Source organism: Oncorhynchus mykiss, chromosome 30 (genome assembly GCF_013265735.2).
Source record: "Oncorhynchus mykiss isolate Arlee chromosome 30, USDA_OmykA_1.1, whole genome shotgun sequence".
Classification (NCBI taxonomy): domain Eukaryota; kingdom Metazoa; phylum Chordata; class Actinopteri; order Salmoniformes; family Salmonidae; genus Oncorhynchus; species Oncorhynchus mykiss.
Genome location: NC_050570.1, coordinates 398258 through 413478, shown reverse-complemented (window position 1 = coordinate 413478; position 15221 = coordinate 398258). Strand labels below are relative to the sequence as shown.

Below are 15221 nucleotides of genomic sequence, written 5' to 3'. Positions count from 1 at the left end.
TGACCTGGCCTCCACAATCACCCGACCTCAACCCAATTGAGATTGTTTGGGATGAGAGTGTTTGTTTGGACCGCAGGATGAAGGAAAAACAGCCAACAAGTGCTCAGCATATGTGGAAACTCCTTCAAGACTGTTGGAAAAGCATTCCAGGTGAAGCTGGTTGAGTGAATGCCGAGAGTGTGCAAAGCTGCCATCAAGGCAAAGGATGGCTAATTTGAAGAATCTAAAATATATTTTGATTTGTTTAACACATGATGTATGTGTTATTTTATAGTTTTGATGTCTTCACTACTATTATTAGAAAATTGCCAAAGTAAAGGAAACCCCTTGAATGAGTAGGTGTGTCCAAACTTTTGACTGGTACTGTTCAGACCCTTTACTTAGTACTTTGTTGAAGCACCTTTTGGCAGTGATTACAAGTCTTCTTGGGTGTGACGCTACTAGCTTGGCACACCTTTATATGCAGAGTTTTCCCATTCTTCTCTGCAAATCCTCTCAAGCTTTGTCAGGTTGGATGGGGAGCTTCGCTGCACAGCTGTTTTCAGGTCTCTCCAGAGATGTTGGATCCGATCCAGGCTTTTACTGGGCCACTCATGGACATTGATACTTGCCTCGAAGCCACTGCGTTGTCTTGGCTGTGTGCTTAGAGTCATTGTCCAGTTGGAAGATGAACTAGACTAGTCTCCCAATCCCTGCCACTGAAAAACATCCCCACAGAATGATGCAGCCACCACCATGCTTCATGGTGTCAGGTTTCCTACAGACGTGACACTTGACATTCAGTCCAAAGAGTTCAATCTTGGTTTCATTAGACCAGAGAGTCTTTAGGTACCTTTACGGAAAAATCCAAGTGGGCTGTCATGCTCCTTTTACTAAGGAGTGGCTTCCATCTTTCCACTTTAGCATAAAGGCCTGATTGGTGGAATGCTGCAGAGATTTGGTATTTTATTAGGATCCCCATTAGCTGTTGCAAAAACAAATTAACTAGGAAGTCGGGGCACCTAGGAAAAATATTCAGATTACAAAGTTAACAGTTCCTAAAACTTTTCAGATATTTTATCTGATCAATTAGTCTTCGAATTAATGAATTATTTACTGTTAGTCTCATTCCAAACGTCGTAAATTGTTGGTTATCTGCACGAACCCAGTCTTCACTATGAGTCATCCATACATCAATTGTCTTAAATCATTTATTTATTACTAAGTAATTCACAGAAATGCATAAACAAACAAACATGATAAATATGGTTACATGAAATGATAGGAGAATGTGCCCTAGTGGCTGAACCGGCATGGTGGCTTGTTAGACAAGAGGGGGAGTGGGGGTCGACTAAAGTCACTACAGTTAATGATTATAACAATTGAAATGCTAATCCTTTACACATGAACGCTCACTCATTCGGGAACAATTGCAATCAATATATATATTACGCTCAGTGTGTCGTCTTGATCGCTGGTGAAAAGTTTGTGTCTTTGGTAGAATTGTCCGTCTCTCTACCTCCCTCTCTCTCTCGGTTGTGGTTAGAGGGGATAGTTCAAAATGACATTAATTCATATGTTATAGAATGGATGTTTCGGCAGTTGTCGTTCTTCGCGTTCAATGATACCGAATTCCTAGCTGCAGACTAGTAATCAATATCAAAGACTTGTTCTTATTCTGTCGTTATCGATAGTCTAAGAGTTTAACCACGTGGTATGGTTAAAAGATTCAGGTCTACAACCTTTGTCCTCCTAATGGAGAAAAACATGGTCTGCAACCTTTAGCCATCTCGTAATTGAGGTAAGCTTAGTCTGGTGATAATTTCTCAAAGTTGGGTTTTATTCAGAATGGCAGAAAAGGGCTGTCCCAGGATGTCTGACCCTAACTGGGCTCAGGGGCGGTCCTCTGATTTAGTTCAAATCCAATTCCCTTTTTGAGTTTTCCTTCATTAAACAGTCCAAAATCACATTGTAAAATTGTGTGAACAGTATCATACTCACTCATTCATCTTATACAACAATTAGATGTAAACCTTATATCTGGGGCTATTATATAAACAGCGTTATGGTAATGTGGCCACACCGTCTCCCATGAGCTTTCTCAAGTTTTGAAAAACGGACCAGTTCGTAGCTGGATTCTTCGCCGATCTTTTATACTTTCTCCAGAACGTGAAATTTGTTCGTACCTCAAGTTCTGTGAGGTGGAAGGATTTCCTTTGTTCTCCATGAAAAACGACTCTCTATAACTGTGTGTCCATGAGGTCTTCTCAGGAATTTACGACCTCTGACCACAGCAGCCTAGTTGAAGGAGGCAAGGGGGAGGCAGGGAGAGGGGGATGGGCTTGCTATACCCAAAGAGGCCAACGTCATGACACATAATACAGAATGACATAAAAAAAACTCCTTTGCACCCCAGTATCTCTACTTGCACATTCATCTTCTGCACATCTATCACTCCAGTGTTTAAATTGCTAAATTGTAATTATTTCGCCACTATGGCCTATTTATTGCCTTACCTCCTTTGCACACACTGTACATAGACTTAAAAAAAAAATTATATTGCGTTATTGACTGTGTGTTTGTTTATTCCATGTGTAACTCTGTGTTGTTTGTGTCGCACTGCTTTGCTTTATCTTGGCCAGGTCACAGTTGTAAATGAGAATTTGTTCTCAACTAGCCTACCTGGTGAAATAAATAAATAAATAATACAGAACATCATTAGACAAGAACAGAACTACATACATTTTTTAAAAGGCAAACGTAGCCTTCATATCAATACATACACACAAACTATCTAGTTCAAACAGGGGAGAGGTGTTGTGCCGCGAGGTGTTGCTTTATCTGTTTTTTGAAACCAGGTTCGCTGTTTATTTGAGATGAAAGGAAGTTCCATGCAATAAGGTCTAGATACAGTGGCTTGCGAAAGTATTCACCCCTTGGTATTTTTCCTATTTTGTTGCCTTACAATCTGGAATTAAAATAGATTTTGGGGGGGATTGTATCATTTGATTTACACAACATGCCTACCACTTTGAAGATGCTAAATATTTTTTGTGAAACAAACAAGAAATAATGAAAAACTTGAGTGTGCATAACTATTCACCCCCTCAAAGTCAATACTATGTAACTTTTGCAGCAATTACAGCTGCAAGTCTCTTGGGGTATGTCTCTATAAGCTTGGCACAACTAGCCACTGGGATTTTTGCCCATTCTTCAAGGCAAACTGCTCTGGCTCCATCAAGTTGGATGGGTTCCGCTGGTGTACAGCAATCTTTAAGTCATACCACAGATTGTCAATTGGATTGAGGTTTGGGCTTTGATTAGGCCATTCCAAGACATTTAAATGTTTCCCTTTAAACCACTTGAGTGTTGCTTTAGCAGTATGCTTAGGGTCATTGTCCTGCTGGAAGGTGAAGGTCCCATTCTCAAATCTCTGGAAGGCTGAAACAGGTTTCCCTCAAGAATATCCTTGTATTTAGCGCCATCCTTCAATTCTGACCAGTGTCCCAGTCCCTGCCGATGAACAACATCCCCACAGCATGATGCTGCCACCACCATGCTTCACTGCGGGGATGGTATTATTGGGGTGATGAGAGGTGTTGGGTTTGAGCCAGACATAGCATTTTCCTTGATGACCAAAAAGCTAAATTTTTGTCTCATCTGACCAGATGTTCTTCCATATGTTTGTAGAGTCTCCCACATGCTCTTTGACGAACAGCAAACGTGTTTGCTTATTTCATTGTTTGCAATTGCTTTTTTTCTGGCCACTCTTCCGTAAAGCCCAGCTCTGTGGAGTGTATGGCTTAAAGTGGTCCGGATTCTCCAATCTCCGCTGTGGAGCTTTGCAGCTCCTTCAGGGGTATCTTTGTTGCCTCTCTGATTAATGCCCTCCTTGCCTGGTCCATGAGTTTTGGTGGGCGGCCCTCTCTTGGCAGGTTTGCTGTGGTGCCATATTCTTTCCATTTTTTAAATAATGGATTTAATGGTGCTCCGTGGGATGTTGAAAGTTTTGGATATTTTTTTATAACCCAACCCTCATCTGTACTTCTCCACAACTTCATCCCTGACCTGTTTGGAGAGCTCCTTTTGTCTTCATGGTGCCGCTTGCTTGGTTGTGCCCCAGACTCTGGGGCCTTTCAGAACAGGTGTATGTATATACAGTGCCTTGCGAAAGTATTCGGCCCCCTTGAACTTTGCGACCTTTTGCCACATTTCAGGCTTCAAACATAAAGATATAAAACTGTATTTTTTTGTGAAGAATCAACAACAAGTGGGACACAATCATGAAGTGGAACGACATTTATTGGATATTTCAAACTTTTTTTAACAAATCAAAAACTAAAAAATTGGGCGTGCAAAATTATTCAGCCCCCTTAAGTTAATACTTTGTAGCGCCACCTTTTGCTGCGATTACAGCTGTAAGTCGCTTGGGGTATGTCTCTATCAGTTTTGCACATCGAGAGACTGACATTTTTTCCCATTCCTCCTTGCAAAACAGCTCGAGCTCAGTGAGGTTGGATGGAGAGCATTTGTGAACAGCAGTTTTCAGTTCTTTCCACAGATTCTCGATTGGATTCAGGTCTGGACTTTGACTTGGCCATTCTAACACCTGGATATGTTTATTTTTGAACCATTCCATTGTAGATTTTGCTTTATGTTTTGGATCATTGTCTTGTTGGAAGACAAATCTCCGTTCCAGTCTCAGGTCTTTTGCAGACTCCATCAGGTTTTCTTCCAGAATGGTCCTGTATTTGGCTCCATCCATCTTCCCATCAATTTTAACCATCTTCCCTGTCCCTGCTGAAGAAAAGCAGGCCCAAACCATGATGCTGCCACCACCATGTTTGACAGTGGGGATGGTGTGTTCAGGGTGATGAGCTGTCTTACTTTTACGCCAAACATAACGTTTTGCATTGTTGCCAAAAAGTTCAATTTTGGTTTCATCTGACCAGAGCACCTTCTTCCACATGTTTGGTGTGTCTCCCAGGTGGCTTGTGGCAAACTTTAAATGACAATTTTTATGGATATCTTTAAGAAATGGGTTTCTTCTTGCCAGTCTTCCATAAAGGCCAGATTTGTGCAATATACGACTGATTGTTGTCCTATGGACAGAGTCTCCCACCTCAGCTGTAGATCTCTGCAGTTCATCCAGAGTGATCATGGGCCTCTTGGCTGCATCTCTGATCAGTCTTCTCCTTGTATGAGCTGAAAGTTTAGAGGGACGGCCAGGTCTTGGTAGATTTGCAGTGGTCTGATACTCCTTCCATTTCAATATTATCGCTTGCACAGTGCTCCTTGGGATGTTTAAAGCTTGGGAAATCTTTTTGTATCCAAATCCGGCTTTAAACTTCTTCACAACAGTATCTCGGACCTGCCTGGTGTGTTCCTTGTTCTTCATGATGCTCTCTGCGCTTTTAACGGACCTCTGAGACTATCACAGTGCAGGTGCATTTATACGGAGACTTGATTACACACAGGTGGATTGTATCATTAGTCATTTAGGTCAACATTGGATCATTCAGAGATCCTCACTGAACTTCTGGAGAGAGTTTGCGGCACTGAAAGTAAAGGGGCTGAATAATTTTGCACGCCCAATTTTTCAGTTTTTGATTTGTTAAAAAAGTTTGAAATATCCAATAAATGTCGTTCCACTTCATGGTTGTGTCCCACTTGTTGTTGATTCTTCACAAAAAAATACAGTTTTATATCTTTATGTTTGAAGCCTGAAATGTGGCAAAAGGTCGCAAAGTTCAAGGGGGCCGAATACTTTCGCAAGGCACTGTATACTGAGATCATGTGACACTTAGATAGCATACTGGTGGACTTTATTTAACTAATTATGTGACTTCTGAAGGTAATTGGTTGCACCAGATTTTATTTAGGGGCTTCAAAGCAAAGGGGGTGAATACATATGCACGCACCACTTTTTCATTTTTTATTTTTTATAATTTTTTATATTATTATTATTTATTTTTTCATTTCACTTCACCAATTTTGACTATTTTGTGTATGTCCATTTAAATTAAATACATTTATATTACAGGTTGTAATGTCACAAAATAGGAAACATGCCAAGGTGGATGAATATTTTTGCAAGGCATTGTATGTAATACTGTACGTTTTCTTGAATTTGTTCTGGATTTGGGGACTGTGAAAAGACGCCTGGTGGCATGTCTGGTGGGGTAAGTGTGTGTGTCAGAGCTTTGTGTAAGTTGACTGTGAACAATTTGGGATTTTCAACACATTGTTTTTCTTATAAAAAATAAGTGATGCAGTCAGTCTCTCCTCAACTCTTAGCCAAGAGAGACTGGCATGCAAAGTATTTATATCAGCCCTCTGATTACAATGAGAGTAGAACGTTCCGCTCTGTTCTGGGCCAGCTGCAGTTTAATTAGGTCTTTCCTTGCAGCACTGGACCACACGACCGGACCACAATCAAGATGAGATAAAACTAGAGCCTGCAGAACTTGCTTTTTGGAGTGTGGTGTCAAAAAAGCAGAGCATCTCTTTATTGCGGCCAAACCTCTCCCCATCTTTACAAACATTGATTCTATATGTTTTGACTATGACAGTTTACAATCTAAGGTAACGCCAAGTGATTTAGTCTCAACTTGTTCAACAGCCACACCATTCATTACTAGATTCAGCTGAGGTCTAGAACTTAAGGAATGATTTGTACCAAATACAATGCTCTTAGTTTTAGAGATGTTCAGGACCAGTTTATTACTGGCCACCCATTCTAAAAACCGACTGCAACTCTTTAAGGGTTTCAGTGACTTCATTAGTTGTCCTTCTGTTTCTACAACCTGGAGTCCATCTGTGGTAAATTCAATTAATTGGACATGATTTGGAAAGGCATGCACCTGTCTATATAAGGTCCCACAGTTGACAGTGCATGTAAGAGCAAAAACCAAGCCATGGGGTCGAAGGAGTTGTCCGTAGAGCTCTGAGACAGAATTGTGTTGAGGCACAGATCTGGGAAGGGCACCAACAGTCTGCAGCATTGAAGGTCCCCAAGAACACAATGGCCTTCATTTGGAACCACCAAGACTCTTCCTTGAGCTGGCCGCCTGGCCAAACTGAGCAATCGGGGGAGAAGGGCCTTGGTCAGAGAGGTGACCAAGAATCCGATGGTCACTCTGAGAGCTCCAGAGTTGTTCTGTGGTGATGGGAATACCTTCCAGAAGGAAAATCATCTCTGCAGCACTCCACCAATCAGGCCTTTATGGTAGAGTGGCCAGATGGAAGCCACTCCTCAGTAAAAGGCACATGAAGGCCCGCTTAGAGTTTGCCAAAAGACACCTAAAGACTCTCAGAACATGAGAAACAAGATTTTCTTGTCTGATAAAACCAAAGTTGAACTCTTTGGCCTGAATGTCAAGCATCACGTCTGAAGGAAACCTGGCATCATCATCATACTGTAGGGATGTTTTTCAGCGGCAGGGACTGGGAGACTAATCAGGATCAAGGGAAAGATGAACAGAGCAAAGTACAGAGAGATCCTTGATGAAAACCTGCTCCAGAGCACTCAGGATGTCAGACTGGGGCAAAGGTTCCCCTTCCAACAGGACAAAACCCTAATCACACAGCCAAGACAACGCAGGAGTGGCTTCGAGACAAGTCTCTGAATGTCCTTGAGTGGCCCAACCAGAGCACAGACTGGAACCCGATCAAATAACATTTTATTGGTCACATACACATGGTTAGCAGATGTTATTGCGAATGTTGCGGAATGCTTGTATCAACCATCTCTTAAGAGACCTGAAAATAGCTGTACAGCGACGCTCCCAACACAACCTGACAGACCTTAAAAAGATCTGCAGAGAAGAATGGGAGAAACTTCCCAAATACAGGTGTGCCAAGCTTGTAGCGTCATACCCAAGAAGACTTGAGTACCAGTCAAAAGTTTAGCGTCATACCTGTATGCTGGAAAACACTTGGTTTGTTATTTTTGATTCAAACAAACTTTTCATTAAATACGAATACCGAACTTGTTTTTGCGACGCGGTTAGGTTTTAACAGCACTGCTATTTCTTGTCCCGGAATCCTGCCTGACAGGTTGAAGCCTGCTTAAAAGCTAAGCTACTAGCCATCAAGCTAAGGAAGTTGGTACCAGATGAGTTTTGCAATGGAGCCATCTTTGTCTGGGGAAAGAAATGAATTGTTCCAGCGCTGTCGGCACTACGCTTTGTTTCGGGACAAACTGTATCCCTCCATGTTCCAATGCAGCAATTGTTTGCTTGCTGAGGATTATTGGCTTGAGGTGGCTTCCTTGATCACGCAGGTCGCCAGCCTACTTAAGAAACTGGGAAAAAAACGCAGAGGTGATGTTAACATTTTCTACGCCGGTGGCTGGACGGCATTGTTGGATGCATCTCCGCCTTGCCGTTAACAGAATGGCCTGTGTTTCCCGGAGGTCCCCCATCTGATAGCGGAGTCAATGAAGTACAGCAAGAGGAGCAAGGCAATCAACGATGATCTCATGTCATGAGTCGTGTAAGACAAAGACATAGGAATCCCGCAACGCAGTCTACACTCCCAACGAGAGGCCCGGAGCGGATACAAACAACTAATAGTTTCGCCATCCTGGAGCTTGATCTTCCTGCATCTTCGTCGCTGGGGCTACCTGTGTCTGTGGTCGCAGTGCCTACTACTACGATTTCAAATTCATCATCGGCAACCTTCCGTCCCTGCTCTGGATCGAGCGGGACTTCTCCATCTGTGGGAGGCCTGCGCCCAGGGAGCAACGGGCTCAGGTTATTCTGCCTCTCGCTCGTCTATAAAGGGTTCTCTGGGAGTGGGCGGATTTCCCCGTCCTTTAAGCCATCTGATTCTGGGCAGCTCCATGGTAAGACGTGACCGTTCCTGGTGCAAAAACAATGTCCTATCCCGGAGCTTGAGTAAATTACATTACTAAGATGCTCCCAAATGTACTACGTCAGGACATGGAAATCCATTCTATCATAGTCCATGAGGGTTTTAATGACATTATGAAGGGCAGTTCTGAACAGTTGAAACTGTATTTTAAAGAGGTGATTGACTCTCTGCTAGACACTAACAAAAGACCCATCATATCTGGCCCTCTGCCCTCTCTGAATCGTGGCATTGAACGCTTTAGCAGGATTCCATCTCTTCACAACTGGCTACTTGATTATTGCAGCTCAATGGGTGCAACTTTTGTTGACAATTTCGATACCTTTTGGAAACATAACAGGTTTTATAAGGAGGATGGGATCCACCCAAATCATTTTGGTTCCTGGATCCTTTCACAGCATTATAAGGCTGTGTTGAGACAATGACTTATCAATGACTCAAGCCCAGCTCAGTTGATCCCTACCATTGTAACACAGAGTTATCAATGCTTTAGCAAATGTACATTACACCAGGGGTGTTGGTAGACACAGTGTATGTATCTCTAACTGCCCTGAATATCTCTGCTGATCCTACAGCTATGCTGTAATCATGTGCCTGATCATGTGATCTTGCAGTTTGTATTCAGAACCACATTCCTGTAAAGCTTAGAGACGATCTAATGTTAAATACTGTTGAAGTAATATGGCTACAGGTTCATCTGCCTCACCTAAAGCCCATTCTGATGGGAAGCTGCTATAGACCACCAAGTGCTTACAGTCAGTATCTGGATAACATGTGAAATGCTTGAAAATGTATGTGATATCAACAGAGGTATATTTTCTGGGTGATTTTAAATATTGACTGGCATTCATCAAGCTGCCCTCACAAGAAAAACGTCAAACTGTAACCAGCACCTGTAATCAGTCAACCTACCAGGGTAGTTAAACAGCACAGGAATTAAATGTATTGATCACATCTTTACTAATGCTGCAGAAATTTGCTTGAAAGCAGTATACAGATCCATCGGATGTAGTGATCATAATATAGTAACCATATCTTGAAAAACAACATTTAAGGCTGGATCAAATATAGTGTATATTTGTGTGTATATATATATATATATAGTGTAATATAAGAAGTTTTGTGGTGATTCCTGTTGTTGATGTGAAGAATGCATTGGTCCATGGTGTGTAATGAGGAGCAAACAGATGCTGCACTGGACACATTTATGTAATTGCTTATTCCAGTTACTAATAAGCATGCACGAAAATGACTGTAAAAACTGTTAAATTCCTGTGGATTGAGGAGGATTTGAAAAATTGTATGGAGAGGGATGAGGCAAAATGAATGGCAAATAAGTCTGCACAACCGATTGGCAAAATTAATGCAAATTGAGAAATCACGTGACTAAACTGAATGAAAATAAGAAACTACACTATGAAAGAAAGAAAGTATATGAAGAATGACAGTAAAAAGCTTTGGAGCACCTTAAATGGCATCTTGTTCTTCATGATGCTCTCTGCGCTTTTAACGGACCTCTGAGACTATCACAGTGCAGGTGCATTTATACGGAGACTTGATTACACACAGGTGGATTGTATTTATCATCATTAGTCATTTAGGTCAACATTGGATCATTCAGAGATCCTCACTGAACTTCTGGAGAGAGTTTGCTGCACTGAAAGTAAAGGGGCTGAATAATTTTGCACGCCCAATTTTTCAGTTTTTGATTTGTTAAAAAAGTTTGAAATATCCAATAAATGTCGTTCCACTTCATGATTGTGTCCCACTTGTTGTTGATTCTTCACAAAAAAATACAGTTTTATATCTATGTTTGAAGCCTGAAATGTGGCAAAAGGTCGCAAAGTTCAAGGGGGCCGAATACTTTCGCAAGGCACTGTATGTGGTGGAGTAGGGGCCTGAGGGCACACCGTGTGTTGTGACATCTGTGAATGTATTTTAATGTTTTTTAAATGGTATAACTGCCTTCATTTTGCGGGAAGAGAAGCTGCTGGCTTGATGAGGATCCATAATAAATACAAATACCCAAGACTCAAGGCTGTAATCGCTGCCAAAGGTGCTTCAACAAAGTACTGAGTAAAGAGTCTGAATACTTATGTAAATGTAATATTAAATTTTTTAAATTTTTTTTAATACATTTGCAAACATTTCTAAATACCTGTTTTTGCTTTGTCATTAGGGGGTATTGTGATGTCATTAGGGGGTATTGTGATGTCATTAGGGGGTATTGTGATGTCATTAGAGGGTATTGTGTGTAGATTGTGGGGGGGGGACAATTTAATCCATTGTAGAATAAGGCTGTAACGTAACAAAATGTGGAAAAAGTCAAGGGCTCTGAATACTATACTTTTACTTTATTGTTACTAGCTTTTGAAATATTAATGGGGAAAATATATATGTTTCCTGGTTGCTAAAATTCGAATAGTTCGCCTACTTTCAGTTTGTGACAGCAAGCAAGTATAGTGTAGAGAATGTTTGTTCAAAAAAATGTAGGGGGTGGATCAACTTTAACATTGCATATAGATTGTGGCTTCCATCAATGTAATTGTCTGCATTTCCAATCCCCTTAAAATATATATTATGAATAATTTCCTTTATTATTTTCCCCTAACCGTACCATTTAGTAAACTAATGGACAACAACTCTTAGGCTTCTACTTCCAGCTTATACATACTATGTATACACAGTATATTTTACAATAGTTATCGTTTGTTCGTAGTCCCATCCTTCAGCTACCCTCAACACCTCCCAGTTTTTATTTCTATTTGTCATATTTTTCAACTCTGCTGTGATGTTTCACACAAGTTCTGAACCTTTCTATTCTCGTAGTTTCTACAGATTGTAAATTTAAAACATTTTTTTGCTTAGAGTGAAATTGACTGACTTTTTTAGATTACCCAGCAGTACTATCTGCAGAGCTAGCTCCAGGTAAATGTTTCAATTCTTCTGTCATTCCTGGACCTTCGACCAAAAGCCGAAAATAAAATACGGAAAAACAAAACTTAAGAACGAGTGCATTGAAATAGCGCACATAGAACAGACCAACCCATTCTTAGACTCCCTTTCAATAAGAATATCAGAACTATTACTGACATTTCTGTGAATTTGGTCAGGTCGCCCAAAAAGTTGCTTTAATAAGTAGCTGTAGAACTCAACAGCAGGAAGGGTATCATCAATCTGAAACATTCTATTCACCCTCAGAGTTTTCTGTTGTGCTGCTACAGGCCTTCAGGGTAACACCCTCTAACACACCCTAACATGTCTGTCATAACACACCCCTCTCATACAACACACCCCTCTCATACAGCTAGTCTGCCCCCAGCAGCTCCCATAGCAGTTACTCTCTCCTCTCTCCTGTCCTCCCAGGCAAGGAAGGGCGGGGCTGGAGAACCAGGGACGCCAAAACCAAGTAAGGGGAAGGTAGGGCCAGCAAACCCCGCCTCCAGCCGGGGAGCGAAGAAGAAGAAGAATAAAGGGAAGAGAACACAGAGGCGAGACAAGTGGATGAAGAGGCAGATCCAACGCTCTATCCAGCAGAACAGCCCTTAGGACCACCTACAGAACCATCTATAAATCAAATGTTATTGGTCGCATACACATGTTTAGTAGATGTTATTGTGGCTGTAGCGAAATGCTTGTGTTTCTAGCTCCAACAGTGCAGTAATATTTAACAAATAATATTTAACAATTTCACAAGTGTTAGATATGCATGTATAGAACCATTATAGCATGGCGCTTGCAATGCCAGGTGTGTGGGTTCGATTGTCATGAGGGACCAGTACGAAAATGTATGCTCTGGATGAAAGCGTCTGCTAAAATCTTGAGTGGGTTGGTGTACTTATTGTATTATTCAGATTAAAGAGTATAATAGTCACATGTACAGGGTTGCAGGTGTTATTACAGGGTACAGTGTTTAATAGTCACATGTACAGGGTTTAATAGTCACATGTACAGGGTTGCAGGTGTTATTACAGGGTTTAATAGTCACATGTACAGGGTTGCAGGTGTTATTACATTGTAATAGTCACATGTACAGGGTTGCAGGTGTTATTACAGTGTTTAATAGTCACATGTACAAGGTAGCAGGTGTTATTACAGGGTTTAATAGTCACATGTACAAGGTAGCAGGTGTTATTACAGTGTTTAATAGTCACGTGTACAGGGTTACAGGTGTTATTACAGGGTACAGTGTGTAATAGTCACATGTACAGGGTTGCAGGTGTTATTACAGGGTACAGTGTTTAATAGTCACATGTACAGGGTTACAGGTGTTATTACAGGGTACAGTGTTTAATAGTCACATGTACAGGGTTGCAGGTGTTATTACAGGGTACAGTGTTTAATAGTCACATGTACAGGGTTACAGGTGTTATTACAGTGTAATAGTCACATGTACAGGGTAGCAGGTGTGATTACAGTGTTTAATAGTCACATGTACAGGGTTGTAGGTGTTATTACAGGGTTTAATAGTCACATGTACAGGGTTGCAGGTGTTATTACAGGGTTTAATAGTCACATGTACAGGGTTACAGGTGTGATTACAGGGTTTAATAGTCACATGTACAGGGTTGCAGGTGTTATTACAGGGTACAGTGTTTAATAGTCACATGTACAGGGTTACAGGTGTTATTACAGGGTTTAATAGTCACATGTACAGGGTAGCAGGTGTTATTACAGTGTTTAATAGTCACATGTACAGGGTTACAGGTGTTATTACAGTGTAATAGTCACATGTACAAGGTAGCAGGTGTTATTACAGTGTTTAATAGTCACATGTACAGGGTTGCAGGTGTTATTACAGTGTTTAATAGTCACATGTACAGGGTTGCAGGTGTTATTACAGTGTTTAATAGTCACATGTACAGGGTTACAGGTGTTATTACAGTGTAATAGTCACATGTACAGGGTTACAGGTGTTATTACAGGGTTTAATAGTCACATGTACAGGGTAGCAGGTGTTATTACAGTGTTTAATAGTCACATGTACAAGGTAGCAGGTGTTATTACAGTGTTTAATAGTCACATGTACAGGGTTGCAGGTGTTATTACAGGGTACAGTGAAATTCTTGAGCTCCAATATATATATATATATATATACACACACACACATTAACTATCAAAATCATATATATATGTACCTTAAATGTCAAAATAATAATTATATATACTTATACATGAACTGTGGCAATGAATAGGAACATTTAAAAACCTACAATGTTTTGAAGAACTTGAGGCGAGACGCCCCCCTTTGTAGTGAAAATACAGAAAGATAAACTATTGAATATTACATTTTGTCATGCTTTGGAGAAGCTCAATAGCATATGACTTTAAATATATTTTGATCGAATAAGAGCTTAAACGGTGTACCTTTTCCTTGGGAAAAGTCAAGAAGTGTGGTGGCTAGTCCTTGGGCCAGGGCTGGTCTGACTCAGAGGTGGAGACTAGTGGCAGAGTTTTATTATAGGCCCTAGACATTACATTTAGAAACATCCCTGTGGTATTTAAGCACTACAACCCTTCCAGTACAGCACCACAGCTCAGCTCGCTTCAGTACAGTCAGGTAAGGTGCCAATTCCTTTACATGTCACTACAATAGATTTACCTACATAATGGATGCGAGTGGCATTTCCCGTATAGTTGATGAGAATCTCCCTCTTGCAAATGTATGGTCCCTTATTATACGTCTGCGGATGTTATTAAAATAGTCCTACGGCCCCAGATCGTCCCCCAGGGCCCGGAAAAAAAGTATCTCAGTCATTTGGTTTCGGCGTTGTAAAGTTTTCACATTTTTCCGCTGTACTGGAAAATTCCACCAGATGGCAACTGGCTGCTTATTGCAAATGGACAAAACATCAAACGGACATGGCCGTTTCTCGTAAATGGAAAAGACTTCGAAGACGAAACTCGGTGAGCACAGGTTTGGCCAAATGTGCTTTTAGCCCATAAATAAGATGGCGTTGAGGCCACAACTCTCTTTGAGTTCAGGCCCATTTTCTGGAATTAATGGTCAAAAACAGTAATACAGCGCTAATTTGACCACTTCACGTCAAAGTACATAAACCTCCGGTGTAAGGAAAAATAGAACCAGCCATTTATCTATTGTAATTTACGAGAAATTGTACAACGTCCGTCTGGTGATGGTTACATTTTCAGGCGAATCCATTAAGGATGGTTTCGGGGGCTCTACGTGATTTCTGTGATTATCTGTACTCACACACAGTCAATGTGGAGTGACACAGTGTGAGGCTTACAGACACACAGAGCCTGCAATAATTACATGTGTTCGAACTATCAAAGAACCATCAGACCTAGAGCTTTGAAACTTTAGAAACCTTAAGTCGATCGTGCACGGTGAGTTATGTGGCTCA

The 15221-nt window shown here is 41.0% G+C and overlaps 1 protein-coding gene across 3 annotated transcripts in view; it reads left to right on the top strand.

The window, feature by feature from the left end:
- ice2 (interactor of little elongator complex ELL subunit 2) overlaps positions 1–12729 on the top strand; it is a 42906-nt gene extending 30177 nt beyond the window's left edge. For 2 of the 3 annotated variants that reach the window (XM_036968904.1, XM_036968903.1), the window contains one exon: positions 12220–12729. In XM_036968904.1, the coding sequence (XP_036824799.1) occupies positions 12220–12277 (58 nt within the window). In that variant the 3' untranslated portion in view covers positions 12278–12729. The remainder of the gene's footprint in view (positions 1–12219) is intronic. The other variant, XM_036968906.1, reaches the window with a different exon arrangement.
- The last annotated feature ends 2492 nt before the right edge of the window (positions 12730–15221 follow it).